At 49.6% G+C, this 26,445-nt stretch overlaps 1 protein-coding gene across 1 annotated transcript in view; it reads right to left on the bottom strand.

Annotated features, from left to right (window-relative positions):
- CDH23 (cadherin related 23) overlaps positions 1–26,445 on the bottom strand; it is a 177,989-nt gene that overhangs the window by 74,249 nt on the left and 77,295 nt on the right. Inside the window, exons 8-12 of the mRNA XM_041427243.1 lie at positions 21,866–21,944; positions 12,551–12,663; positions 10,414–10,602; positions 2,103–2,252; positions 1,183–1,341 (exon numbers count right to left, since the gene is read on the bottom strand). Coding sequence (XP_041283177.1) covers positions 1,183–1,341; positions 2,103–2,252; positions 10,414–10,602; positions 12,551–12,663; positions 21,866–21,944 — 690 coding nt within the window. The remainder of the gene's footprint in view (positions 1–1,182; positions 1,342–2,102; positions 2,253–10,413; positions 10,603–12,550; positions 12,664–21,865; positions 21,945–26,445) is intronic.

Consider the following 26,445-nt stretch of genomic DNA (forward strand, 5'->3'; position numbering starts at 1 on the left):
TGAAATATTAATAACTGTCAGATGGGAACAGCTCGGGGGCTCTATACAGTTTCACCATCTGTTTGTAAAGTAAACACACTTACACACAGGCACATGCACCCCACTCTTTTGTCCGGGCTTTTATCCTTTGAGTGGGCACTCCTGCATGAATGGGACACCAGGGGTTGTACCTGGGGAGAGCAGGGGGACAAGGAGGGAGCAGGAGGGCAGCTGGAGCAAATGCATTGGAGAGGGAGCCAAAGCAAACTCATTCACAACTAATGGTAGTGGCAGTAACACACCCGAAGTGTAGCAGGGGTTTTGGTGCTCCCTGCTGTGATAGTCCCTGTCCCAGAGGAGCTTTGATGCCTTTTCCAATGGTATTTCAGCACAGGCTTTTGCTCTGGTCCTTGCTGTGCCCCACAGAGGCGCTGACACCACTCTCATGCACCAAGAAATGTGTCTTCTCCATGAGGATGAAGAAGGTCTTCTCCAACCCACAGAAGAGGAAACGAGCCCTATGGAAACGCTCCCTGCCATCACCACATCTCTGCCTGTCTCTGTTCTGCTGCCAGCCATGTAATACCACGCTCTGCTAAACAGAGCCATTCCCCTCCTTTTCCATCCTTCACCCTTTTAATGGCATGACCGACCTCAGTTTGGTGGAGGAAGATGATGCTTCCAAAGAGGGCAGTGAGAAAAGCCACACCAGGGGCACCATGACCACTGGGATTGGTGTCTGCCGATGAAATGCAGTGCATTTCTCTCTTTGAATTCCTGGTGTGGCAGGAAACACACACACATCTTCCAGAGAACGGGAAAGGTCAAGACATCTCCTCCAAAAGCCCGTGAGAAGTCTACACCCCGCCAACCTTCCAACTTCTGGGGCAAATAAAATGGAGAGGAGGGATCATGGAGCTAGGATTACTTTCCACACTTCCCTGGAGAACCATTTTTCTCCAGGTGCTTCAAAGCAAATCAAATGCATTTTTGTGTTGAAAACGAGTTACTTTTGGTTTGTTCGGGCTTTAGTGATTTTGGTTATCGGAGCTTTTCAGGAGGGCTTCAGGTTTCCCACCAGGTAAACCCCTCCACCAGCATCTCCTAATGCTCCCTTCCAGGGCTAGCGCTTGGTGGGGGACACCATAAAGCCAATACAGGTGCCAGGGACTCGGCAAAAGGAGCTGGGATGCTCCTACTCACGTGGACCTGGAGGACGGTGGTGCCCACGGTGGTATTCTCGAAGAGGCTGACATTGTAGAGGACCTTGCTGAACATGGGCCGGTTGTCATTCTCGTTGATCAGGCTGATTTTCACCCGCGCGAAGCCGACGTGGTCCGGGACGCTCTCGTTTGCGAAGAGCTGGGCAAAATGGGAGGCAAGGGGAGGGTTGGAGACACTGGGAAGCTTGGGAGAGTTACCCATCCTTCTTTAGTGGAGTAAACAAGGCTCTCCTCAGCTCCCTCACCAGCTGAGCCAGCTCAAGGCAAAACACCAACAGAGCTGGACCAGGAGGACGGGGAGGGTTTTGGCGCCTGATAGGTGCTCTTAAAACAAAGTTTTATGCTCTATAAAGCTTTTATGGCCCTGCTCTGCTTAAGCTCTTGCAGCTGAGCCTTTGCATGTTGGAAAGAGAAAATGCAGAGCAAATCTCTTCCCCACCTCCTTCTTTATTAAAATTTCCGATTTTTTGGCTGTTTTGTAGTGCTCCACTGTTTCAGAGTGGGGATTATGATAGAATGGTTTGGGTTGGGAGGAACCTTTAAAGGCCACCTAGCCCACCCTCCTGCCATGGGCAGGAATATCTTCCACTAGATCAGGTTGCTCAGAGCCCCATCCAACTTGACCCTGAGTTTCCAGCAATGGGACATCCACCTCTCTGGGGTGTTCCAGTGTTCTACCACCCCCATGGAAAAAACCCTTCCGTACACCTAATTTAAATCAATCATCAAAAGCCATCCCTCTTTGTCGTTATTGCAACAGGCCCTGTTGTAATGTTTGTTCCATCTTTCTCCAAGGCCCTCTTCAACTACTGGACAGGAGGGAGGAAGATGTTTAATGGTCATTCTTAGGTCATGCTGAAAACTGTGGCTGTCCTACAGAGCCCAGGGGTGCAGCCTTACCGAAAATTCATAGCGGGGAATGGTCTCGAAGTCCAGCGGCACTGCCACACGGACACGGATGTCCGCCTTCCCCTGGATGGAGGTGGGTGAGATGATGAAGTGGTTGGAGTTGTTGCCCACCAGGTAAACTTCAAAAACGCTGTTAGGTCCCTGGGAAGGGAAAGAGCAAGGTTGGTGTTTTATTTACAAAATCCACGTGCATATGAGAGAAGTGGGAATGCACCCCTGGGATGACCCCGCACAGCACACAAAGGGAAAGTCCCATTTGCTGGTTGAAGGTGCACACACCACACAGGGGGTCAGGCACTGGGATTTCACTGCCTAGGCTGGGGGCACAGCCTGGGTGCCTCTCCCATGGAGAAGGCTTTTCCCAGTAAGGCAGCTCAAACTGGGAACTGGAGAAACTCCTCCTCTCCCAAGACCCGGCCAGCAAAGCAGCGAGGCCACCGACATACGGATGCTTTCGGAGCCTTGCTCTGAGCATGGCCCCCTTCCCAGAGCACAGCCCAGCAGAGCACATGAAAAGCAAGCTCAGAAGCTGCCAGAGATGAATTTCCAATTTTCCCTGAATGACCTCCCTCCTATCAGAAAAAGTGGCCAATTAAATGCACGAAGGGGCACTAATAGCAAAAGCTGCCTAAGTGTGACCACTGAGAGCAGAATCTCTGCCTTGCCCTGCTTCTTGCACGCCTCCATGCAATCCATGGAGCTGAGGGCACACCGAGCATCTCCCAGTGGAGCCCCACAGCAGGAGCAAGCCCCGAGGACACCCACAGAACCACACAAGGGCACCCAGAGCCTCAGGAGCCCAGCAGTACTCTGCTGATGGACAGTGGGAATATCTCAGGGTAGACTGGCATCTTCCATGAGCTGTTTCAGTGCTGAACAAGGAAGTGAGGGATGCTCCCCACACCCTAGACACACCCCTGGGAGGGAGGGAGCAGAAGATACAGAGAATGGCAGAAGGAAGCATTGCTTCCCAAGCTATTTTGTGCCCTACCTGCAGGATGTTGGTTTACAACAAATGTCCAGTTCCCACTTCCCACCAGTGACAAAAAGCTACTCCATTGAGGAATTTCTGCCCTGGACATTTCCCATTTCCCACCAGTGACAAAAAGCTACTCCATTGAGGAATTTCTGCCCATCTCTGCTGACGAGCCCTCAGGATCCCACCCAGGGCCTGCATCCTCCCTGCAGTAAACGAGAGCACCTTTTGTGGCAGCGAGATGTGAGTGATTTTCTTGGAAGCCAGAGAAGAGTGAGTTTGTTGGAGGCACGAGATAAAAGTTGAAACATCAAAAGAAATCCAAGTGTTTGCAGGAAGAGAGCCAGGTGGATTAATTCCCCTCTAGCTGGGGAAGGAGATCAGCTCCAGATACCCACTATCCCTAATTAGCAGCCCCTCGAGTGCCTCAGTCTCCCCATGTGAGGTCTGCAGAAGGGGGATACAGCTGCCTCTGGGGAGGGCTGCTGCAAGTTGCCATTCATATATTTATTCAGCTATTTATTTCTTTTGCCTCGGCCCCCATGCTGTTTTCCTTGCTCCTGGTTCCCAGAGCTTGCGAGCCCCCTGCAGATGCCTGAAAGCACATCTGAATATTCAAATTGTTATCAGTTGCCCAGCAGAAGGGCCTGGCTAAGCCCGGCTCACAGCAAGGACCCCCCACTCCAGAGGAAGCCACAGGAAGCTGCTTACATTTCCCTCACCCCTTCCTACCTGCTCCTGCCACCCAGAGCAAACAACGGATTTGAAACATGGTTGGGAAGAGGAAAAACAAGCGCTGCATCCCCTGGCTCTCAAAGGTCCTGGCGTGCAGTGATCACAGCCCAGCACCATCATCTCCTTGTAGCACCGAGGATGAGGATGAGGATGTTATCAGTGACCTGCTTTACGTGCTCGTTCCCCTCTCCATCCCCTGACCTCCCAGCTCCCGCTTGAGTTTTTCCCCACCACTGCAAACAAACCAAGCCCCTTTCCTTCCTTTAGAGCCACAAATTAAGGAACAGCCTGCCAAAGCTCAGCAACCCTACCACAATAAACCTGTCTCCCTCTGAAACAAATTGGCCCATAAAAAGCAGGTTTTGGAAGGAGGGAAGTTTGCTATCACCCAATGCCGGGATGCAGCCAGACGTTTTCCAGCTCCTCTCATCCCATGCCAGCACTTGGGGCTTGCCCTCACCGTGGCTCAAGGCTGCTGCCCACTGCCTCCTTCCTGGCAATCAAATCTCTCAGGCAGCACCACAAATGAGGGAAATTTCATGTTGATTCAGCTCAAAAGCAACTGGAGCTGCAGTCGGGTGTAATTATGGCTTTGTTCTCCTCGGAGCGCGCAACCGGAGCTGCGCCGTGGCTGCCACATCAGCCTCACACCCAAACCCTGCTTCCAAAAAGCCAGCCCTGGCTGATCACACAGCAATTCTGGACAACTTGTAACAGGCCTGGTGGCCAGCCTGAAATCCCCTCTGAAATTCCAGGGAGAGAACCCAGGGCACAGGTAGGAGCATGGCAGGCAAGGGCAGGAGCTGAGGTGTGAGGGTGTGAGATGCCAGCAGGAGAAGGTCCTGCACCTGCTGTGAATCTTGGACAAAAATCTGCTCTCCCAGCTTGCAATCCACACTCACATGGTAGAGTTCACCACGAAGCAGGAAACCCCTGCTCCACCAGGAGGCTGGGGCAGCCACATCAGCTGTTTCAGCTGGGACTGAGGATGGATCATGGTTTTTATTGCTGCCTTTCCACCCACTATCACCTGCTGGCTTCATCCATCACTAATGCTCCCACTCAGCCCCTTCCTGGTGGCAGCACACCCAGAAATGCTTCAGGAATGATTCCACCTTCCAGCAGTCACAGCAAATATTTAGCATCACTTACCAATGGCTACGCAAGAAAACAAAGTAAAAAATAAAATAAACCAGATCCCTAGACAAACAGACAACCCTTCCTCAACCACACCATTCCCTGAGGTGCTTGGGTAGGTTGATTTCCTGTAATAATTTTCAGCACAAAGTGAACTAGACTTGGGAAAGCAGCCTGGGAATTCTCAGTTTTGTTCTTTTCATGCTCCCTCAGTACAGATTTGCCTTTGGGTCCCTCAGTGCAATTTGCTTTTCCAAAATGGAGAACCCTGCCTTCCTGAAGCACAAAATCCATTGCAACTCCAGCTTCCACCCAGTCACTTTCTGGGCACTTTCTGGGCTATTACCTGCAGTAAGCTATGGAGGATTTAATAGCCTTCATTCTGAATTCATTCAAATTCTGTTTGTATTCTAGTACAAAGAAAGGAAAGAGCTGAGAGTTTGGGAGTGGAGGTGAAGGAAGGGGAAAGAAGAAATTGGGGGTTTTTTTGAAAGCAATTAGTGCCTTTTTCTAAGGCTTGGGTAACTTAGGCCTGGCTCTAGTGAGTCAGACACAAATGGTACTTAATCCCTCCTCTGAAAACACAAGGCATGAAGGGGGGTTTTCCCTGCACCCATTTCAAAGCATTTAACTCAGAACAGCCTCTCTGGGTGTTGCCTGCCTCTCTCCCACTGCCCAGCCAGCTTGGGATCCCAGCACCCCTCTCCCACCCGGTGCCAATAACCCTTTTGAGGGCTCACTGGGCACTGACACTTGTCCCCTGCATCCCTAAGGAACCTAAGGCAGGCAATGCAGGATGCCTGGAGCAAAATGCTCCCCAACCCTTCTGATCCTCCTCCCCACGCTAGCAGCCCTATTCTCCCATCTTTTTGTCCCTCCTAAGTGTCAGCCCTTGCCCGCTCCCTCCCTCCTGGAGGAGTTTTCTCCTTCCCTGCTCTCCCCAGGTTATCTGCTGAATTCCACACACGCCTGCACAGACGGGGATCAATCCGAGGCTGCCTCGCCTTCAGCTTATCTCTGCTCCAAATGATTGATTTTCCCTCTTTAAGGGTAATTTGCTGGTGAATTCCATGTATTGCAAAAACCCCTGTGAAATCTAATTCAGCCCGACTGGCAGCTGGCACTTTTGGGAGAGAATACTCGTGTGCCGTCAATTCCCCTTTACAGTTTCTTGCCATGTAGATCATATTTATAGTGCTTGTGCCTGTCATATGCATATATATGCTGTGGATGAATCATATATTGCCACCTGCACACGCATGGGCACACAGGATATCCTGGTGGGGGTCTCTGGTGGAGCTCTGTGCAACAAAGAGAGCGTATTCCCATGGCCCAGATTTCCCTTATTTGAAATTCCCCACTTACCTACCTCGATATGCTTATTTTAGAGAATTGTTTCAAAATGATTTTAAAATGTCAGGCCATGATGGTGGTGCTTCAGACAGCTTCTGCCCTTTTCTTCCTCTTCACTCAACCGTGTAGAGGAAAATCAAGTGGAAGCCACCACGGGACAGCTGGTTTCCCTGGCATGGCCTGGCAGAGCAGGCTGCTGCTTCCCTTAACAGGAATCCATGGATCTCAGAGCCACAGGAAATGGGGTATACCCCAAAGGATGCCCTGCTCCTTTTCCTGCATGGCCAAACCCTTGCCTTCTCTCTGTGATACTGCATCAAGCCACCAGGTATGGAACACCAGCATATCCAAAAAGGACATCCTTGTCTCCCAAATCAGCATCCATGTCTCCCAAATTCCAGCCCAGCAGCACATGAGCCCTCTGAATTAGCACCAACCTGCCCCAGAGCTCAGGGCTCTTGTTCTCGACCTGGAAACAAACCTTGCTGTAAAAGCAGGTGAGTCAATGCTTTAATCTTCTGCCTCACACACAGGATTTATTCCCCATTGCTGAACCACCACAATGTGAATGAGGAGAACCCAGCCACAGCCTGGGGGTGTCCATTTGAGTACAGGCTCAGTCTGAACACTGGGAAACCTCAATGGATTTTCCTAAACAGCACTTGAATGGCTTGGGAAAGCTGTTCAGGGGTCTGCTCTTTATCTGGCAGGGAGAGAAACTCAGCTGCACAGCAGTTAATGCTTTTTTCTTGGCTCATAGAACCCCGGAATGGTTTGGGTTGGAAGGGATTGTAAAGCTCAGCTCATTCCAACCCCATGCCCTGGGCAAGGACACCTTCCATGAGACAGGTTGCTCAAGGAGGCTGAATCAAAAGCCCTGTGCAAACCCTGTGTACTGATTTCCCTTCCAGTAAGTCCTAGAGAATGCAGAAAGGAAAAGCAGCACACCTGCTTGAACACCTCTTGGCTGCACCCCAAATCCATGTGTGGGGCCACCTCAGCTCAGCTCGGTCGCCTCCCTCTTGAGGAGCTCCCCATCCCACCTCGCAGCCCCAGCCAGCTCCTCCTGCAGCAAGACCATGGCCACGCTTGGGGGGTGAAAGCTGGGAGTTTGCAAGGGCTGGGCTCCGAGGAAGGGCTTCTCCTTGGAGACACTCGTTTGGGAACCTTGTCTGGGAGGTTAATGCCAGCTGAGCTGCAGAAAGGCACTTACAGCACAGAGGGAAAGCCAAGCATAGGCTTTCAAGTGTGGTCTTGTGTGCCTCAGAAATGCATTTTTAAGTGCTTTGCTGAATCGTTTAATCTGACTCCTTCCAAAAGCCATCATTTCAGTTTGTGCAAAACACACCAGAAAAAAGAAAGGCCAAAAACCCCACGGTTAAAAAAGGCTGTGTGGGCCTGGTTTTAAAAAGCCTTGTTTAACAGCCTTGGCAGCCCACACGGTGTGTGTTAAAGGCCAGACCCATGTGACAGCCCTTTCCCCAGCTCTACAAAGGCACAATGGCAGGAAGGCTCCCCAAAACCACCCAGACCCACAGGACCCCTGCACAGGGGTCCAGGCTGCTCCCTCAACAAGCTGGAGGGCTAAAGGAGCAATGCCTGGATTTTCCAGACGGGCCAGACCCAGGCTCAGGAAATAAACCAATCTGCCAAGGGACTCTCCCAGGACTTCATGACATAAGCTGGGAGCGGGAGACAAACTCGAGCAAAGTGATCCTCCCAAAGACTCCGGTTTTGATTTCCCATGTCTCAACCCATCTGCTCTCATTTATTTCTCTCTCTGCCTTCCCTGGAGATGTGTATAACTCTCTTCTGGTTTCCCTCTGCCCCTTACACAAATGAGTCGTGTCATCTCCAGCATGAAGCCAGTGCTGCCAGAACAGCTTCTGTCAGCCACGTCCTCAGTCACATCCCTGCCTGAAGACCTCGGTCCTTGCCAGCACATCCCTCCATCCCTGCATCCACAGAGAGAAGAGAGAGCCCGGTGCCACCTCAGCTACCTCCAATCCAGATGGTTTGTGAAACCCGCACAGCTCTCCCAGGGCACTTGAGCATCCAAAATATTGCTGCCAGGCAACTACCTAACCTTTCTGTAGGTTTTTCACTGAAACTTGGTGGGTCTTCAGGGCTCCACAAACACTTCTCTGGGAAGCAGTGCTGGCTGCAGGTGCAGTCCTACTTCTATCTCATACAGATCTTTTTCATAAGCTGGGCATCTTCTCCCTTTTTTCCCCCCCAAAGTGCTACCTTGACAGTTAACCCAGTTGCAAGCATCCATGAGAGGAAATAAGGAAGATCCATCACAGGATAAAGCTGAAAAAAAAAGTAACCAATTGCTTATAACTTTCCTCCCTCCAGATATTCCAAGAATCAGCTCTCCTCTGCTTCTTATCAGTGAAAATAATGCCATGGTCAAAGCAATCTGTGTTAATATGATGGTCTCTGAAGACGTGTACAGTAAAACTCCTTCAGACTCCCTTAGCACAAGAGATCCTCTCTCAGCAGTTTTAAAAATCTCAGCTAATTCTTTTGGGGAAATCTCAGGAAGTTAAAGAAATACATCAAAAGAACAGCGTGTATTTTTTGCTGGCGTGATGGGGAAGGCAAGGCTATTTTTTATTCTCCCATTTTAAAATTAGCAAGGCTGAAAAGTGAATTCTTGAATGGGAGTCACTCCAGTAAAATGAGCTTTTAACCAGAAATAATGACAGATCCTTCATCCTGGTGGCACAAACAGAAGTGTTACAATGCCCTTCAAGAATGGATCTGCTGACATCTCTCAGCAAGTACGACAGCAGCTCTATTCAGAAACTATCCTAAGCATCTGTCATATCCATATCTTCTTTATTAGCAATTGACATTTTCAAGAAAAAACAGTCTCTTTATCTGCTTAATAGCTCATCTGCACCTCTTCAGGCTGAACTCATAACTCCTGGACGGTGACATCATGTCACCAGTAAGTTATTAGTTCTGTGTCATAATCACTTCAGATGGAAAAAAATGGAATTTTTGGGTGGCTTGACGAGACGGGGTGAACTCCACCCAGGGCTGGGGAATAGCAAATCCATATTCTCAGACAGAAAAGGCAACTTGAAAGAGGCCCATTTTAACTGACCCACCAGGACTTCGGGGGTTGCGGAGGAATGTTTAGTTTCCCATTACCTGAAGCAGCAGGAAAACATCCTGGTGATTCTTTGCCACGATGCTGGATGGAGCTCTGAGCCACCTGGTCTAGTGGAAGCTGTCCCTGCCCGTGGCAGGGGGGTTGGAACAAGCTGATCTTTCAAGTCCCTTCCAGCCCAACCCATTCTACGATGGCATTTATTCTGACAAACCCTCTCCCCTCATCTCCTGCTCAGCCTGAAGAAGAATGGGAACAGCAGGAGCCCGCGGGCAGAGCCTTTCCAAGCGGTTTTGGACAGCTCACCATGAGGTGTCAGCACTGGTTTGGAGCAGGCACCCAGCAGCGTGGCGGGGCTGCGGGGGGACCAGCACAAAGAGCAGCCAGACGTGAACTGCACAAGTCAAATAATCAGAGTAATTGAAGGCTGGGAGCCCAAGGCTGGAACAGAGGCTGCAATCCCAAACACGGCACGGATCGGCGCGTGACAAATAGGAGCTCAGTTGACACGTGGGAGGAACAAGCCTCCAAAGCTTGTTTGCAGTGATGAACTGGTATCCCAGTCCTCCCTGCTCCAAGGGGCATCTCCTACATCCTCCCTGACTTAGCTTGGGGCTCCAGTCTTCCCTGTCCCTGGCAGGTCCCCCCTGGGAGCCCAGAAGGAAAATTCCTCCTTTGCTAAACCAGACTGGCAAAGCAGCGCCTGAGCAGAGCCCTCAGAAGCAAGCGGGGATCAGCCTCCCAGACAATCCTATTTTCTGGCTCTCAGGGGCCGTCCGATCCTGACTGCATTAGTGCCTGCACACTGGAGAGGGAAACTGGACTCGGGGTACACAGCAAACAGAGCAATAGCAGCAGTGAGAGCTGGAAAAGGGGATGTTGGGGCAGAACCACGCACTGCAGGTACCTCAGTGACTCCTCCCCTGCCCACCCCGAAACCAAACCAGTGCTACCCACAAAGGAGGGAGAGGATACCTCACCTCATCCTTGTCCTGCACCTGGATGAAGAGGGGAAGGGCAAAGCCCACCTGGGCCAGCTCTGGGATGGCCACGCTGTACTCAGAGCTGTTGAACTCGGGGGCGTTGTCGTTGATGTCGATGACCAGGATGTTGAAGGTGGTGGTGACGCTGGCGTTGGAGGGAGTGCGGTCATCGTTCAGCTCTGTCCCCTGCAAGGACAGAAAACAGGGCAGCCTTTGTTCTCCAGGGGGAATGAATGTAAAGAAAGCATGCATGGTGTGGTGAGACACTCTTGCAGCTTTCTCTTCCTCCACTTTGCCACGGGAGCATTCTCAATTGGCTCTGCCATTGTTCCATTAACACACAGAGATGTCAGCCCAGCTCTCCCATCCCTCATGCTTTGGTCTCACAACATTCCCAAAAACCTTCCCAGGGGTTTAACATTTCCCTGAGGATGGCTGCGGCCAAGTTCTTCCTTGCCTCTCTCATGCAACAGGTTGGCAGGTTGGCAGGATCCGGAATCACACAAGAACAAGCAGGAGACTTTCCTGCCTCAAGCATTTAAACAAAAAAAAAAAAAAATTCCTTTGTGAGACGTAGGGGACAGTCCAGAAAACAAGGGAAGGCTCAATGGGGCAAAGAGCACTCCTGCTCTCCCCTCTGCCATCCCTGATGTGGGACTGGAAGCTCACAGTGAGCCACTCAGTATGCTGAAAACATAGGGATGAAAATCTAGGGCACCAGAGGAAAAGAAGACTTAGACCTTAAAATAGGTTTGGCAACACGTGTCTAAATACAGAGCTGAGTCATGAGTCCGCATCACACCTCTGTCTCAAGAAGGACTTTAATTCTGCCTTCCCAAAAGGAGAGAGTGCAGATTTTAATGCCAGAGAAGCAAGACTCGTGAAACAGCCTTTTCAAGCCGAGTCCCTCCTCCTGTCCTTTGGATAATCTTGCTTTGCTGTGGGCATGGAAAAGCAACGCTATCACGACCCACACGGCTCATTGCTATTCACTGCTTCTGCACACAACAGCAGAACAGGCTGATCCCAGCGAGGAGCAATCCAGCTGTATTTTCACTGTGTGCTCCAGGATGAGAGCAGCAGGGAACATTTTGGGTCCTGGGGATGCGGGACGCAAAGAGCTGGCGTTCGCGGGAGGATGCGAAGTTTGTGGGGAGAGGACATGGAAATCTATCAGACCAACAGAACACGGTTGGAACTCCATTGTCATGCAGGGAGGAATACGGGCAAGTTTTCAGGCTCACAAACCTCTCCAAGATTAAACAGATATTTTTGTCCCTATTGAAACCAGGCAATCCTCCCTCTCTTGGTTTTTGAAATTATAAAAGCCTGAATGAAAAGATACCAGGGGTGGGTGAGGATCTCCTCCTCACACACAAAGCCCCATGGTATGAACTGTGTCTGGGACCTAGAGGGGTGATTCCTTGTCCCTCTGCCCCCCTCCAAGGAAGCATCACACTTGCCAAAACAAGAAGGCAATGTGCTGGCTGCCTCCTTCTCAATCAATGACCCTTCCTACGCTGCTGATTTTTCCCCACCCCGGCCCAGCAGAATCCATACTTCTAAATGTGTTTCCAACCAGCTGCCCAGCTTGGTATTGATTTTAATTACAGGGCTGTGAGCAGAGCCAGGGAGTCACTCTCAGGTGGGGCTGGTGGGGCTGGAAAGCCATGCTCCAGTGCCTTTTCTTGACAAGGCAACTTCCAGCATCACTCCCTCCCCATGCCAGGAAGGCACAGATGATGCCCTGTTACACCACTGCCTGCTGACAAGACAAAATGTCATGTTTATCCAGGGCTTTGGTGGGGAGAAGGAGGGAAAACAGGCAAAAGTAGGCACAATTCAGGTGCCTGAGTATGTGTCTGGTGCTATATGCAAGCCTGGGGTATCTGCACAATGCCAGCAGGCACAGCCAGAGGCAGGACAGCAAAAATGCTCTCACACATCATGTTTTGGGCCACCAGACAAGGGGGCTGTGTTTAACATCCCACTTGGTCAGCACATCATGGCTCTGGATGCCCAAGAGAACAACATATCCCAGGTTTGCAGTACTACCTGAGAGGGGGTGTCCCCAGGCAGGATGTCCTCCCCATCCTGCTCTGTCAATGTGCTTCCCAGCGGGAGCAGGTCTCACCTTCACTGTGAGGATGAATCCAGCACTGTAGAAGGGATTTTCCCTGTCCAGGGGCCCATTCAGGGTTAAGGCTCCACTGATGTAGTCCAGTGCAAAGATGCTGTTGGTGTTACCTGAGAAAAATAACAGGAATGTGAGCACAAGCAGCTGGCACAGCTGATCCCAGAAAGTGCTGGAGGCAACAGGAAGGGGAGCAAGAGGACACAAGCTCCAAGAAGTGGGCTCTAGGAACCTGGGACACCATTCCAACATGCTTCGAAATGTCATGGTGTAACACTTCTCTCCTCCTCCCACTTGTCCCAGCTCCGGGCTCAAAATAGGGCTGTCCTTCCCCAGCCAAAAGCTGACAGTGCTGGAGGCAGCTGAAGAATTTCAAAGGGTTTTAGTTATTAAAATCTGCAACAGCTAAGATGAAAGAAGTACCAAATCCAGCTGCTCCCCTCTGAGTGACCACTTGTATTTGCAGGGTACTGGGTTCCTGTGGTGGGCATGGCCTCCCTCCCAAAATACAGGGGTTAAGGTACATCAGTCCATGATAATCACAGGGAGGCACAGATGGACCAAGCTCATGAGGAATTCTCCACATAACAGGCTGTGGTTTAGCTCTGGGGTCTCTTGCCAGAGGGGGCTGAGAGGGATACAAATCCACATGTATTCAAGGAGAGGCTGCAGAGCTTAAAGAAAGAAAAAAATTCTATCAAGTAACAGAGAAGCCTCATACAGCTCAGGAATTTCTTAGCTGGATGTGTTAGAAGCCAGTGAAAGTATCAGCAAAATAGTGTAGGCACTTGCCCTGCTTTTGTGCTCTTGCCATATGTGTTGACCCTGTGCAGCTGCCTGGTTTTCCTCTACTGGAGACAAATTTGGCCCCTGTGCCTGCCCCTCTATGCAAGCAAGCAGCCAGGATGCCACTGAGCACTGCCTCCACAGACCATCCCATCCCATCCCATCCCATCTCATCCCATCCCATCCCATCTCATCCCATCTCATCCCATCCCATCCCATCCCATCCCATCCCATCCCATCCCCAGCTTGAATTGAATCCTTCTCTGGAATCAGACACCCAGAGGGGATTAAGACAACATGCTAGAGTGTCATGGCCAGCAGATACCAAAAGGACAATGTCCTGCCTGGGAATGTGCCATGGCAGCTCCAGGTGCTCTCCCTGTGAGCCAGACAAAAGCAAGCAGTTGGTGTGTGGAGCCTGGGACACCTGACACCAGCCTGACACAAAAGCAGAGCAGACTGCTGAATTAGTGATGACCAAGGAGGTTATATCCAGGCATATGGTCACCCACACAGCTCCTCTCAGCATCTTGAGGCATGCAGAACCCCCCAAACCAGACGCAGACGGGAGCCAGGAAACCCTGCAGGTAAATTCCAGTCATCCCAGTCAAAAGGAAGTAAAAAATAAATCCTGTCTTCTCAATACATGTCAGCACGAAGCAAACACACACAGCATTTGTCATTTCCCTGGAAGGGAGCTGCAAGACAGATCTGCTGCCACGGAAAGTTGTTTCCCATCACTCAGCATCCACCTTGCTCCCTTACAACCTCTGCTGGATCACAGCTGCACCTTCCTCGGGATGGCCAAAGCCTCCAGCTCTGGCCATCCCCTCCCTGCCACCCCAGGAGCCACCTGGCCTCTCCTCTCTCTCCCAGAGCCTTAAGTGCCTTGACATCTTTCTCCCCATTACTGAGCTATTCTATCTTCCTCCTGGACTGAATCTCTCCCATTCCTGTCCTTGCTGCTCTCTTCCCTCCATCCCAAATGCCCCACCAACCGCTCACCAGCTTAATGAGCTCACCAGGATACTTAAAATATTAGCAATGGCCTTGTGGGGTTTTTTCCCTGATCTTTTGCTGCTGTACATGAAGATCTCCAGTCTCCTCCCTTGGACAATTCCCCTCTTTCCATCCTGACTTCCCACTTTCATGCTGTAATTTATGGCTGACTCCTTAGGAAGCTTCTTCTGCTCCCAGCTTTGAAGGACGCTCCACGAGATGGATGGGACTGTGCTGCCAGGCATTTAAATGCTCCAGGACACCAGGTTGCCATGGTAAAGTTTATGCCTCAGGGTCACCTCCCCCTAAGATGAAGTGTAATATAATGCAGAAACAATGGAATTTAGTGGAATTAGGTCGGTAGGGGAGGAATTTGGCTAAACACAGAGCCGTGTTCCGTGTCCTAGAAAGGGTTATGCATTTCATATTTGACCACGGTTGCTTTTTGAAGGATGGGCAACTAAACTGGGGCCCCAAAGGCCTCCCAGGCTGCTCATAAGAGGCTGTTCTCTAGCTCAGCCTCCCCAACACCATCAGATACTCATCCTATGCCCACTGAGGCTTCCTTCCTACTAGCAGAGACTTCCTGGCTTTGCAAGTTAGCAAATTTAGGGAAAGAGGTGTCTCCAGTGCCTCTCCAACCACCATTCCTCACTGCTCTGACCAGTGATCCCTGCTGAAGCACTCACACTGCTGAACAATGCCCATTTCCTGAGTCATTATCCTTGCCAAAATCTCTCTGATCATCTTCATGTGCCTTCACTTTCCAGAGAACAAGGGAAAAAAATAAGGTGGGGAGAAATTAGCCAATTTTGTCTTTCCTCTCTCTGGAGAGACCAGACGTACACGCAGGAATGTGGCAGAAATTAAAGGATGGGAAAGGAAAGGCTGAGCAGCAAAATGGGGGGCAGAGAGAAGGAAAACAAGACAAGATATGTTTTAAATATCTGAATGACAATGAGAAAAAATTGAGAACTTTGGGACTGCAGCATGAATCCACTTCTGGCAGACTTGTTGCTCCCACCTGGCAAGAAACAGACTTGCTCAGGCCTACAAACCCAGCCTTTTGTTATTACAGGGTCAAGAGGAAGGATAAGTTTCTCATCCATGTGTCTGTGTGCGGGTACAGGGACAGCAGCAGCTCCTGCATACACTGCAGCCAGACAGGGGCCTGGGAAGGCAGGCACTGAGGGGATGCTGCGTTGGGAGCACTGGGATGGATCACAGGAGCCCATTCAGAGTGTTTTTCCAAGCTCATTGAGGAACGGATGGTGGCATAGGCATCATTTTACAGAAACACTGCTATAACGAGGGGTTTTATAGATGAGAGCCATAATGTTTAATTGCCCTCAGCCAAGCTCTCAGTTTAAAAAGGCTGTTAAAAGTACTGGCTCAAACCCAGAGAAAGGGGGGGAGAAAAAGGGAAAAAAAAGAGGGAAAAAACCCCACCATTAATATCTCCTCTTTTCTCCCTACCCCTTTAGGCTTGAGCACCGTTCAAATCCCTTGGGGGAAGAGCTGCAGCTACTGCCCTGCTCTAGCACAGAGCCACCTGTCAGTCAGGGCAAGCTGTTTTTCCAGGGCAGGATAATTTTCCCACCCCGCTCTGCAGGAAGGGCTGATCAGGTTGGGAGCCACGGCTGAACTTGGAGCGGGTGACTTTCATGAGATGTGAAAGGGGAACCCATCACACACCTTGCTGTGGATAATTTATTAATCAAAATGTGCTCCGTCAGGGCTCCTCGGGCACTGAAATAGATGCTGTTGGATGTGGTTCATGGAGTCAGCAACAGACACAGTTATTAGCGTATAAATAGTCCATCAGCTGCCGTGAGCACCTCGCTGCTCCTCACCTTGAGTTTCTGCCCCCAGGCTGTCGGCAGGGAAGCACTGCCAGGGCAGGGACCTTGCCCCGTGCTTAAATTCAAAGGCAACAAGTCATTTCCAAAGGAAAACCGGCTGTTACAATCTGAGCTTCACGGGAAATTGAGGTGCTGTATAAAGCCAGTGTCCCCTTCACCTCTTGGTTTGCTGCTCTTCTGGGGAGATGCAGCTCTCTGGGATAACAGATCTGAGCCCAAAGCTGTGTGCTAGCACTCCTTCTCACACGCCTGCTCTGCAAACAGGCCTTCTTAGTGTCTTTCCCCAAGGATTTGTCCATTCTAGCACAACCAGCAGGACTTGTGATCTTGCAGAGCCACAAAAGGAGCTCACATCAAATGCTTGCACAGTTCCCTTTTTTAGAACAGAATGTACAGTACAAGGAAATAAAAGGAGGTATTTATCACCCAAAGTGCAATCCCCCTCCCAGATTTCCAGGGAGCTGTGGTCGAGTACCAGAGAGGAGAACAGAACTCACAGAGCTTCTGCTCTGAGTGTAATTCCTTACAAAAAAGGATTCTGAGTCTTGGACCACAACCGTAATTCCCCCATGTCATTTAAAATGGGCTTTTTGACATAAACGCCACATCTCCAGGATCCACAGCTTTCTGAAATTCCTCCATGAAAAACCATCTCAGAACCAGTTGTTTTTGCTAGCCACGACATGAACAGAGGTGGTCCAGGTTCATCGTTCTCCACTGGTGGTCAACATTGAATCCCAGACCGATTTGGGTTGGAAAGGACCTCAGAGATCATCTCATTCCAAACACCTTCCACTAGACGAGGTTGCTCAGCCTTGAACACACACTAAATCCCAAGAAGCTAAACAGGAAATCCCAGAAATGAAACAGAAAAGATGCTTTTCTTTCCTATTTCCACATCAAAGGGAATGTATAGTTTTAATTACAGCGGGCCGTTTGCTGGGGGACCACCTGCCACGCAAACCATTATCCCAATCATATCTCTTTCCAATGACTCCTGGATTGCCAGGGAGCCAAAGGCAGCTGCCAACATGACGACAAAAAGCAGCCTGCAGGAAGATGGGGAGCAACTGAGCCAAGGGAAGAGGGGCTGTGACCGCAGCCACCATCTTTGCTTTGTGCTGTCTCTTCCCCTTGCATTGGCAGGGTGGGAAAAAACAGCTTTTGATGGATAACTCAGCGCCAGGCACTTTTCCACCCATCAGCGTGTCCTCCCACAGAAATGTTCTGCTGTGATGGCTGCCTTTAAATCACACAGGAAGGCCCTCCCAGCAGCTGTAATTTATGAGGGCTTCAACACCCCAGCAGTTCACCAAGCGAGGCGAATGTGGGAAAAACTGGAGCGATGTAGGGAATAGCAAAACGAGCAGGTCCCCACTTCCAAGGGTTTTCCCTCCCAATGTCTGGTTTAAGGGTTTTAGGGGAAGTGCTTTTCTCTGCCTTCTTTATTAAGTCAGGTCAAGTTACAGAGGGGGATGTCAGCAGCTGAGGACTTGGAGACCTCTTTGGCCACTTGACCTTTCCTCAAGGATTCATGCTGCACTTTCACAAGGAAGGCAGTGGGCTCTCTTAAGAGCACAGGAAACATGTTCTGAGAGTGCTACTCCACTGATTAACACTCATATATACATATTATATATATAAAAAATATATCTATGACATTTTATACCTTAGTAAAAATCCAGAAGATGGAGAGCAATTCTTTTCAGCTTCCCTCGCACTTTTGTAACTCACCCTTCTGTTGCATTGTGCAAATAATGGTTTTAAATTCATGTTTCCCTCGGCATGCACCAACTTAAGGAAGAGATGTTTTGCTAAAAACTGCATCAGCCTCATAAAACAATCCAATTAAGGGTGGGTGGGGGGAAAGAACCCCATCCTAAGGGTTTGTGAATAGCCCTAAGGACCATCTGTGACCGAAAGCGCACTCCCCTCTCTCCTGAAGGACTTTCCAAGCCCCAGGAAGGACGTATAGATTGCCCTTGTGCAATCTCCCACTGCCCATCCATCACCGCACCTAAAATGTGTCAGGCAGGCAGAGACTGACATGTGGGACCCTTTCCCCTGGGTTAACCCCTCAGTGCCTGCCCAAGCAGCACAGGTCACCTTCACATCCTCCTGCCACAAGAGTCCAAATCTCCTGACTCTCCTGGAAACAAATGAAGCCCAAAATTTACTGCCAGCGAGCAACACGTGAGTCAATACGTTTCCCGAAGAAGAGCTCACGGGTGAAGTCTCCTCCCGCCTATTAATTAAATTGCTGTTTAACTCACGCTGAAAATCCTTCCCTTAAAGAGCCAGAGGATTCCCCATGCCCCAGGCAGTGTGCAGAGGCAGCAAATGTGAAAACACACTGCCGTCTGCAGGGCTGATCCTGCCCAAAACTGCCAGGGCTCTCCCGATTCCCGCCGGGAAAATCAATCTCCGTTAGCCCGGAGAGTTCCCCTAAATGAAAAGCCTTATCTAGAACAGGTCGTGTTATACAACAAGTCACTCGCTTTGCCTGGGAAATGAAAGATGATGAGGCAGAGTCCCCGGTACAGAGGCTATCTCCATAAATCTGCCAAAAAGGAGCTGTGGATTACTTTGCTGGATTAATTATCTGTCCTTCAAACAGAGTCCTGACCTCAGTGGCTGAGCATCTCCAACCTGTCACTGCAGCCGGGGAAGGAGGGCTAACACAGGGCTCTGGCCACAGGAAAAGCAGCAGGAACATACTCTGGAGCAATGGGAGCCCTGGCACTGACCAGCCTGTTGGCACAAGGGGCTTGAATTGGGAGGTCTCAATTTGGATTTCTTTTTCAATAGAGCAGTGAGCCTGCTCCTTGCAAAGTGAAGTGTGAAAAAGTACATTTTCCTGGAGTTAAAACACTCTGATGGGAAGGAAGGGGCAGAAACAACTGAATGGCTTATCCCTATTAGATATGGAAATGATTCCCAATGCAGGCAGGACAAGCAGCCAAAGCCATGGCACAGCCACACCAGTGCTCCTCCATCATCTCAGCCTTAACAGCTTTGTAAGCTAGCGGCATAAAGCTAGATCTCAAATCTTATTTTATGTGGTTATGGTTAATCTTTTAGTTTTATTGTGTTCCTGTCACGGGAGGACCTTGTGCTGGAGATAGCTGTATAAATAAGAGCTGCTGCAGTACATTCCCAGACGTGGCTGCCCGAGGGATGGAGCCGAACGGGACAGCAGCAATTCCAAATTAATTTTTAAGCCCCACCTCCAAATCACACCAATGCTTTAGGCATTAACACCAAGGGTATGATGAACAGCCAGGTTGCTTCTCAGCTCTTTACTGCTGTATATACCAGCCCAAAAGGCAAAAGCAGACCAGCCACATGCTAACCCTCTGCCTAAAAAACTCTGAGAGCTGGGAAAAGGCATCATGTCTCCCTGCAGGGAAATGGGAGCAGCATCACTCCTGCCTCCCCTCCTGAAGGGAGCTAAAGAGCCAGGTTTAATTACTACTTCCACCAGCCACTTTCACTTTTGCTTACGGTCGGTTTCTAATTTAATTTGCTTCCCTATTCTCATATGTTAGCCTTTTTTTTTTTTTTTTTTTTTTTTTTTGCAAAATTGCCATAAAAATTTTCCAGCTCAGGTGCAAAAATCTGCTCGCTGACCTTTAGCATCATGATTGAGTATAATGAGAAATTAATTAGGCTTTACCTGCCTGCCAAAAAGAAAATGGCTTGCCTTGGCTGAGCAGGATTTTGGAAGCGCATTAGATGCCAGTCCTGTGTCTGGACTCTCACACATCAGAAAGTAACATCAGCTCTGTCCACAGGCTGGTCATTCCCATCCAACCCTTTCTCCATGAGACCCTGATGATGACAGGAGGAAGACTCCCGGCCAGTTTGGAAAACACTTTGTAATTCTCATGTTTGGGGAAAAAAAAATAACAGTGTAAAGTAGTTTAATCACTTTTTTGATCTGCTTTGCTGGATCCTCTGGTAGGAGAGCTGCCCCCACCAGGCAGGACTGCGGGCAAGGGTTAAGCTCTTGGCATACACAAGCAGATGCAAGGCTGTGTGCAGTGATCTGTCTGCAGGTTCATGTTCCACCTGGATCCCAGAGCATCCTGATTCCACCTCCACTATCCCACTGCCCATCCAAGATGGCCAGGCTGATAGCTATTTTACCATCCTCACTGTAATTCAGCAACCTCTGCAAAACTGGATTGATGTTTGAGTCCAGTCTCCAGTGAAAAAGAACCTGTATCAGCCAGAAGACAGTCCCTGCTGCACCTTGGCCAGCTGATACTCACAATCTGGGACAATCTCTTGAATAAATTGCAGAGGGAATTAGAGGAATAAATAATCCTCGCATCTTCAAAGGCTGGATACTTGCAGTCAGGATCAGTGGACTTGAAAGTCAGGGTGAAATCACCTTGACCCTTAAGGCTGATTAAAAGAGGGTTTGAAATGGCTGGGCTTTAAAGAAAAGAAACTGGGAAATTATACCTGCACGTGGGGTCAGCACCTGGAGCATATGGCACAGAGGGGAGGGGAGGCACTGCCGCTGTTTCTTGCTGGGAAAGAGCCCTCCCAAAAAGTGATGCCAGGAAGAGGGCTACAACACACACCCACCAAGCTGGTCCCTCACTCTTGGGTCACCCCGAGCAGTCTGTCCTCACCAAAGCAGCATCTGAGTGCAGCCCTGAGAGCATCAAAGTCAGCTGGGCTATGGCAGAGATTGCTGAGCTCAAGGCATCTTAAATGAAACAGGCCCAACCCCCCAAAACTGGCCTTCCCATAAAGGAGATGGGTTTTATCTGGAAACACCTTCCCAGCCTGCCCTGTCCCTGCTGCCATCAGAAGGGATGCTCAGGCTATGGAGCCAAAGTGGCTAAATGTTGCCCAGCAATGATCCACTCATCCACACCTAGAAGGGCTCCCAGGCTTCAAAGCCAGACTGCAAAGGCAGGCTCAATCCATGTGCCTGTCAGAAGGCAGAAAGCCAACACCACTTTAATTAAGCTTCCTCCTCTATCTCTGCACCCTCACGGGCCCAGTCCTTGCATCACATCTTCTGAAACTTTTGGGAAACACCACAGAAACCACTAGGGGCTGTTCAGTCCATACTCAGTCCTGTTCCCTCCCGGAACAGAATATCCCCTCTGTGGGGTTGTGTAAAGCTGAGCCGTTTGTGGCTCATCATTTCAATGTGAAAAATTTGTTTGGAGCTACCTGGTCTAGTGGAAGGTGTCCCTACCCATGGCAGGGGGGTTGGAACAATCATCTTTAAGGTCCCTTCCATCCTAAATCATTTTATCTATTCTACTCCATGATTTCCTAGGAATGGGATGTACAAAGACTTATTGCAGGGTTATCCTCTCCATCCATCCATCCCTCCATCCCTGTGTTCATCCATCCATCCATCCATCCATCCATCCATCCATCCATCCATCCATCATCGATCCATCCATCCATTATCCATCCATCATCCATCCATCCATCATCCATCCATCCATCCATCCATCCATCCATCCATCCATCCATTCATCCATCCATCCTGCATCCAACATCCATCCATCCATCCACCCATCCATCCATCATCCATCCATCCATCCATCATCCATCCATCCATCCATCCATCCATCCATCCATCCATCCATCCATCCATCCCTGCTGGGGTCCCCTCTGTGCCCCCAAGACTCACCCGAGACGATGGTGTAGCCGATGCCCCGGGGACGTCCCTTGTCCTGGTCGACGGCCGTTATCATCCGCACGGTGGTACCCTGGGGAGGGACAGGGGATAGGGGACAGGTGTCACAGCACTGCTGGGGCTCCCACAACGACCTGCACCTCTCACCCTGGGCCAGCTGCTGAGGGACAACCTGTCCTAGGACATGGCAGGTCATGGAAAAGTCCTACTGCCTGCCCTTGAAGCAGTTCAGGCTCACTACTCATCACTCTGGTGGGAGCTGCAGAACTCTGTTAACCCACCCCAGGATGTAGACGGGAATGCTGAGGGCATGACCAGCAGGAAACAATTCCCTTTCACCACCACCTTCAGTTTGATCTGCCATCGGCTTCCCAGTTTGCACCTGTTCTCCCACTGTGTTCCTCAGATGAGGCACCCCAGGCAATAAGGGCTGCTCACACTGACCATTGGCAGTCAGCTGCACAACTGAGTTAGCTGAAAAGATTTTAATTGAAACCCTTGAGGAGGAGGAAGAGGGCTGGACAGATGCTGAGAACCAGGGATTGCCCACAGGCAGGAGCTTCTGCAACTGCCAGCCCACCCACCTCATCCTCTGTCCTGCACTGTTCCTAAAACCCAGCAGAAAGATCCAAGAATCCCCCCAAACTGACAAAGAACAACATAAGAGGCACCCAAAATTCTTGTTTAGTTCTTGAAATAAAAATATCCTGCTCCATAAGTCAACCTCCCCCGCCGCAGTGCAGTAAGCCCCTGTGAATACCAACACATGCACATGCCCGTAATTAATGTAGTGTGAAAAAATTTACAACTCAGCTGTTCTTGTTTTCATTGGCTTATTAACAGTGGGGAAAGCAGCAAATTTTTTATTATTTTTTTTCTTTCCCCTCAAAGGAAATGTCAGCAGAGGCGTTTGCATATCTAACGAGGGAGTAGAGCGGGTCGGCAGCCTCGTGCTTGCCCTGCAATCCATCATTTGAAGGCCAAAGGGAAAGCTGAAACATCACTGGTGGAAAGAAGGGACTCGCAGGACTTGCAGATCCCTGTCCCTGGGGGCTCGATGCCGCTGCTGGCCATAAAGAAGGCTCCCAGGGCCAGGCAGGCTGCCCGTTCCCTGATCTCCGAGGGCATTTCAACAGACTCCTTAAGTAAATCCATGTTATTAACCGAGAACATTAGCCATAAATCCCAGGTCACTGGCCTCTGAGCAGCACTCGGCTGGTGAGGCTCAGCAGCCACCCAGAGAGCCTCTAAATTACTGACAATAACTGTGCTTTCCCAAGAGCACAGAGAGGGAAAAAACACTGCCAAAGTGGGGAAGGAGCAGGTGGGAAAGCAGAACAGGGGACACGGAAAGGAGGGCAGGGCAAAGTGGAGGGGAAAAACGGGTGATGCATTTCAGTGTGGCCTGTCCCAGCACAGCTTTGCTTAAATTATAACGTAAAATTGCAATGCAAAATTTTAATGTAAAATTATAATGTATAAATTATAATGTATTATACTTTATACTATATATACGTAGAGAGAGAAGAGAGAGTATATATATATATATATATGTATATATATTCTCTCTATATATACTTTATATAGATTATATACTTTATAGTATATATATAAAAATATAGTAAATAGTGTATATATACTATACATTATATACTATATATGTAGTATATAATACTATTATATATATATGTATATATATTCTCTCTATATATACTTTATATAGATTATATACTTTATAGTATATATATAAAAATATAGTAAATAGTGTATATATACTATACATTATATACTATATATGTAGTATATAATACTATTATATATATATGTATTTAAATAATAAATAGTATTATATACTACGTATTGTATTTTACGCGTTATTATGTATTCTGTATTGTATTACACATTACCCTCACGTGCAGCAGAATCAAACTCGTTGCAATCCTTGATTTCCCATCCCCACGGGACAGGTAAGAGCCCCTCCCTTCCCTGGCCCAGCAGGAGCTCTGCCATGGGAGGGGCAGTGGGTGCGGGCACCGGGGCTGTGCGACAGCTCTCCTGTCACCTGTCACACGGCTCGGGAGCGGCACGGAATGGGAATTGCCTCCCGCAGAGGGAAGGCAGGGCCCTGCGATGGCTGGGGAATAGCAATGGGCCGCTTTGTCTGCGGGAGAGGCCCCTCCTGGAGGAGCCAAGGGGAAGGGCTGGAGGCAGAGATAAAAGGATGAGCGCGGATGTGGCAGCAGGGGAAGTTTGGGAGGGGTGGAGGGAAAATCCATTTGGAAATCTCAGCGGAGCATGCCACAGAGATGCCCACGGGAAAGAAATTATCCAGACATTTGATCACAGGAATGAGGGCTGTGAGGGACCATGCTGAGGTTCACCCCCTGCCCTCAGCAGGCCCGTGATGATGGTGATGATGATGATGATGATGATGATGATGATGATGATGATGATATCCTGCTGCTGGGTTTTGGTACTGGGGCTGCCCCCCATTCTCCTTGCAGCCTGCTTTGTGTCTCCTCCTGCTCCACAAGCACCTCCTGTGGATGAGCACACTCCAACCAGTGTCCAAGAAACACAGCTGGAGTGGTGCTGGCTTCCCTACCATCCGTGGATGCTAGTCCTTGAACCACAGCAAGATCCTCCACATCCCACCTGGTTTCCATCCAGACTCTTCCAACACCCATAAGTCTGGCAGATGCCACCTCTTGGGGATGGACAATCCCTTCCTGAGCAACCACAGCGTTTGGGAGCAGCCTTGAACCTCCCAGGAAAGGGGCTGAAGAACCGGCACAGGGCACAACCTGTGGCATGACCCTGGAGCTCTTAGAAACTCCTAAATATCCCTGACTTTCCTTTTCAAACAAGTCACACCTCGCCTGCCCACTGCAGACAGCAGTGGCTGCAAGGAGAGAGCTTGGCTGGGGGGTACAGAGAGAACAGAATAACTCTTCCCCTCTGGGGGAGGAGGAAGAAGGTTTAGAAAAGTAATAATCTGGGAAAGCCTATGCTTAAAAAAAGGCAAAGAAAATAAAGAATGGCACATTATCCAAACAAAATCTGAGGGTTTTTTGAAGAGGGGCAGGGGTAAATCAATCCTTTTTTAATAAAACCCTGAGCTTTTAATAAAGTGTTCACACTGATGGGCTGGAAATATTGTAAGAAAGAATTAACTCAGAGCTATTGAGACTCTAGGGCAAAACCAGCACTGATTCTACATTATTTCTTCAACTCAAGGAGTTTCTGAGGTGGAGGGGGAGGGTGCTGAAGAATTAAAACTGTTTTAATGATGTTTGACATGTATCTGTACCATTCTACTGCAAGGGAATACAAGTGCTGGTCTTAGGGCCGTGTTCCAATGGGCTTTGTCGCCACTCTTGCCCTCACGTGGCTCCCTGTGGGATGAACAGGTTCACAGCCCTCAGCTTGTCTCCTGGAGAGTGGAATTCTCCTCTTGCAGCCACAAAGCGAAGCTGCAGCACTGCCTGCACCATGCCCCAGCTGAGGTGCAGAAAAGCAGGGGCTCATCAGAACCACAGCAGCTCTGCAAGGGGAAATGGCCCCTCTCCTCCAGCCCCTAGCAGCCTGTCTGGAGGACACGGAATCCCAGAACCATTTAGGTTGGAAAAGCCTTCTGAGATCATCCAGTCCAACCATTCCCCCAGCCAAGACCACCACTAACTTGTGTTCCCAAGTGCCACCTCCACATGTCTTTTCAATCCCTGCAGGGATGGTGATTCCACTACTACCCTGGCAGTCTGTGGCAATGCTTGCACTGGAATGTCCCTTCCAGGACATTCAACACCAACCATGCCACCTAGCCTCCAGCTGCTGCCAGGACAGACACCCAAAAACCCTCCTGAGGATGAAAAACACGCCTCAGAGCTTTGCCACATCTGCAGGCACACTTGGGTGCCCTAGGAGAGATGCCTGAGCCATGCTGGGATGATAAAGAACATCAAGAAAGGAGATACAACACCTCCAGGGACAGCAGAGTCTCTCCCTGCTGCGTCCTCTTCCTCTGCCCGATAAGAAATTGCTTTCTTCTGAGTGCCACAATAAGCACCTGCCCAAAATGCTTCTCAGTTATGCTCCCAGATCCCAGCCTGAGAGAAGTAAGAACTACAACTGCACTCCTCTCCCCTCTCATGCCCCTCCACCCCTTTTTCTTCTTCTTCTCTTACAGGATTAGGGACTTGAAAGGCGAAGCGCAGCCCAGCATTGCAGCAGGAGGAGGAGGGGAGTGTGAGCGCTTCAGAAAGCTGCCACGGCAAAAAAAATCCCATTTCTCACTTAATTCCAGTCAATTCCAGTCAAAGGGCTGATAGAGATCTGTTTGTGGTAATTTGCTGCAGTTTATCCACTCTTTTCACCTTCTATCGGCTCTCCGCTGACGGGCTGGCTGACATGCTGTTACTCGAGTGAGGAAATTAAAATTTGATGCAATAATCCCAAATAAGAAGGATTTTATTAGGTAATGTATACACTTTAGATGAGGTATTCTTGTCTGATACATTGATAGGGGAACACAGACATGCTGTGCACCACAGATAAAAAGAGGGAAGAGAGACGGG

Source organism: Onychostruthus taczanowskii, unplaced genomic scaffold (assembly GCF_017590055.1).
Source record: "Onychostruthus taczanowskii isolate IOZ18803 unplaced genomic scaffold, ASM1759005v1 scaffold98, whole genome shotgun sequence".
Taxonomy (NCBI): Eukaryota; Metazoa; Chordata; class Aves; order Passeriformes; family Passeridae; genus Onychostruthus; species Onychostruthus taczanowskii.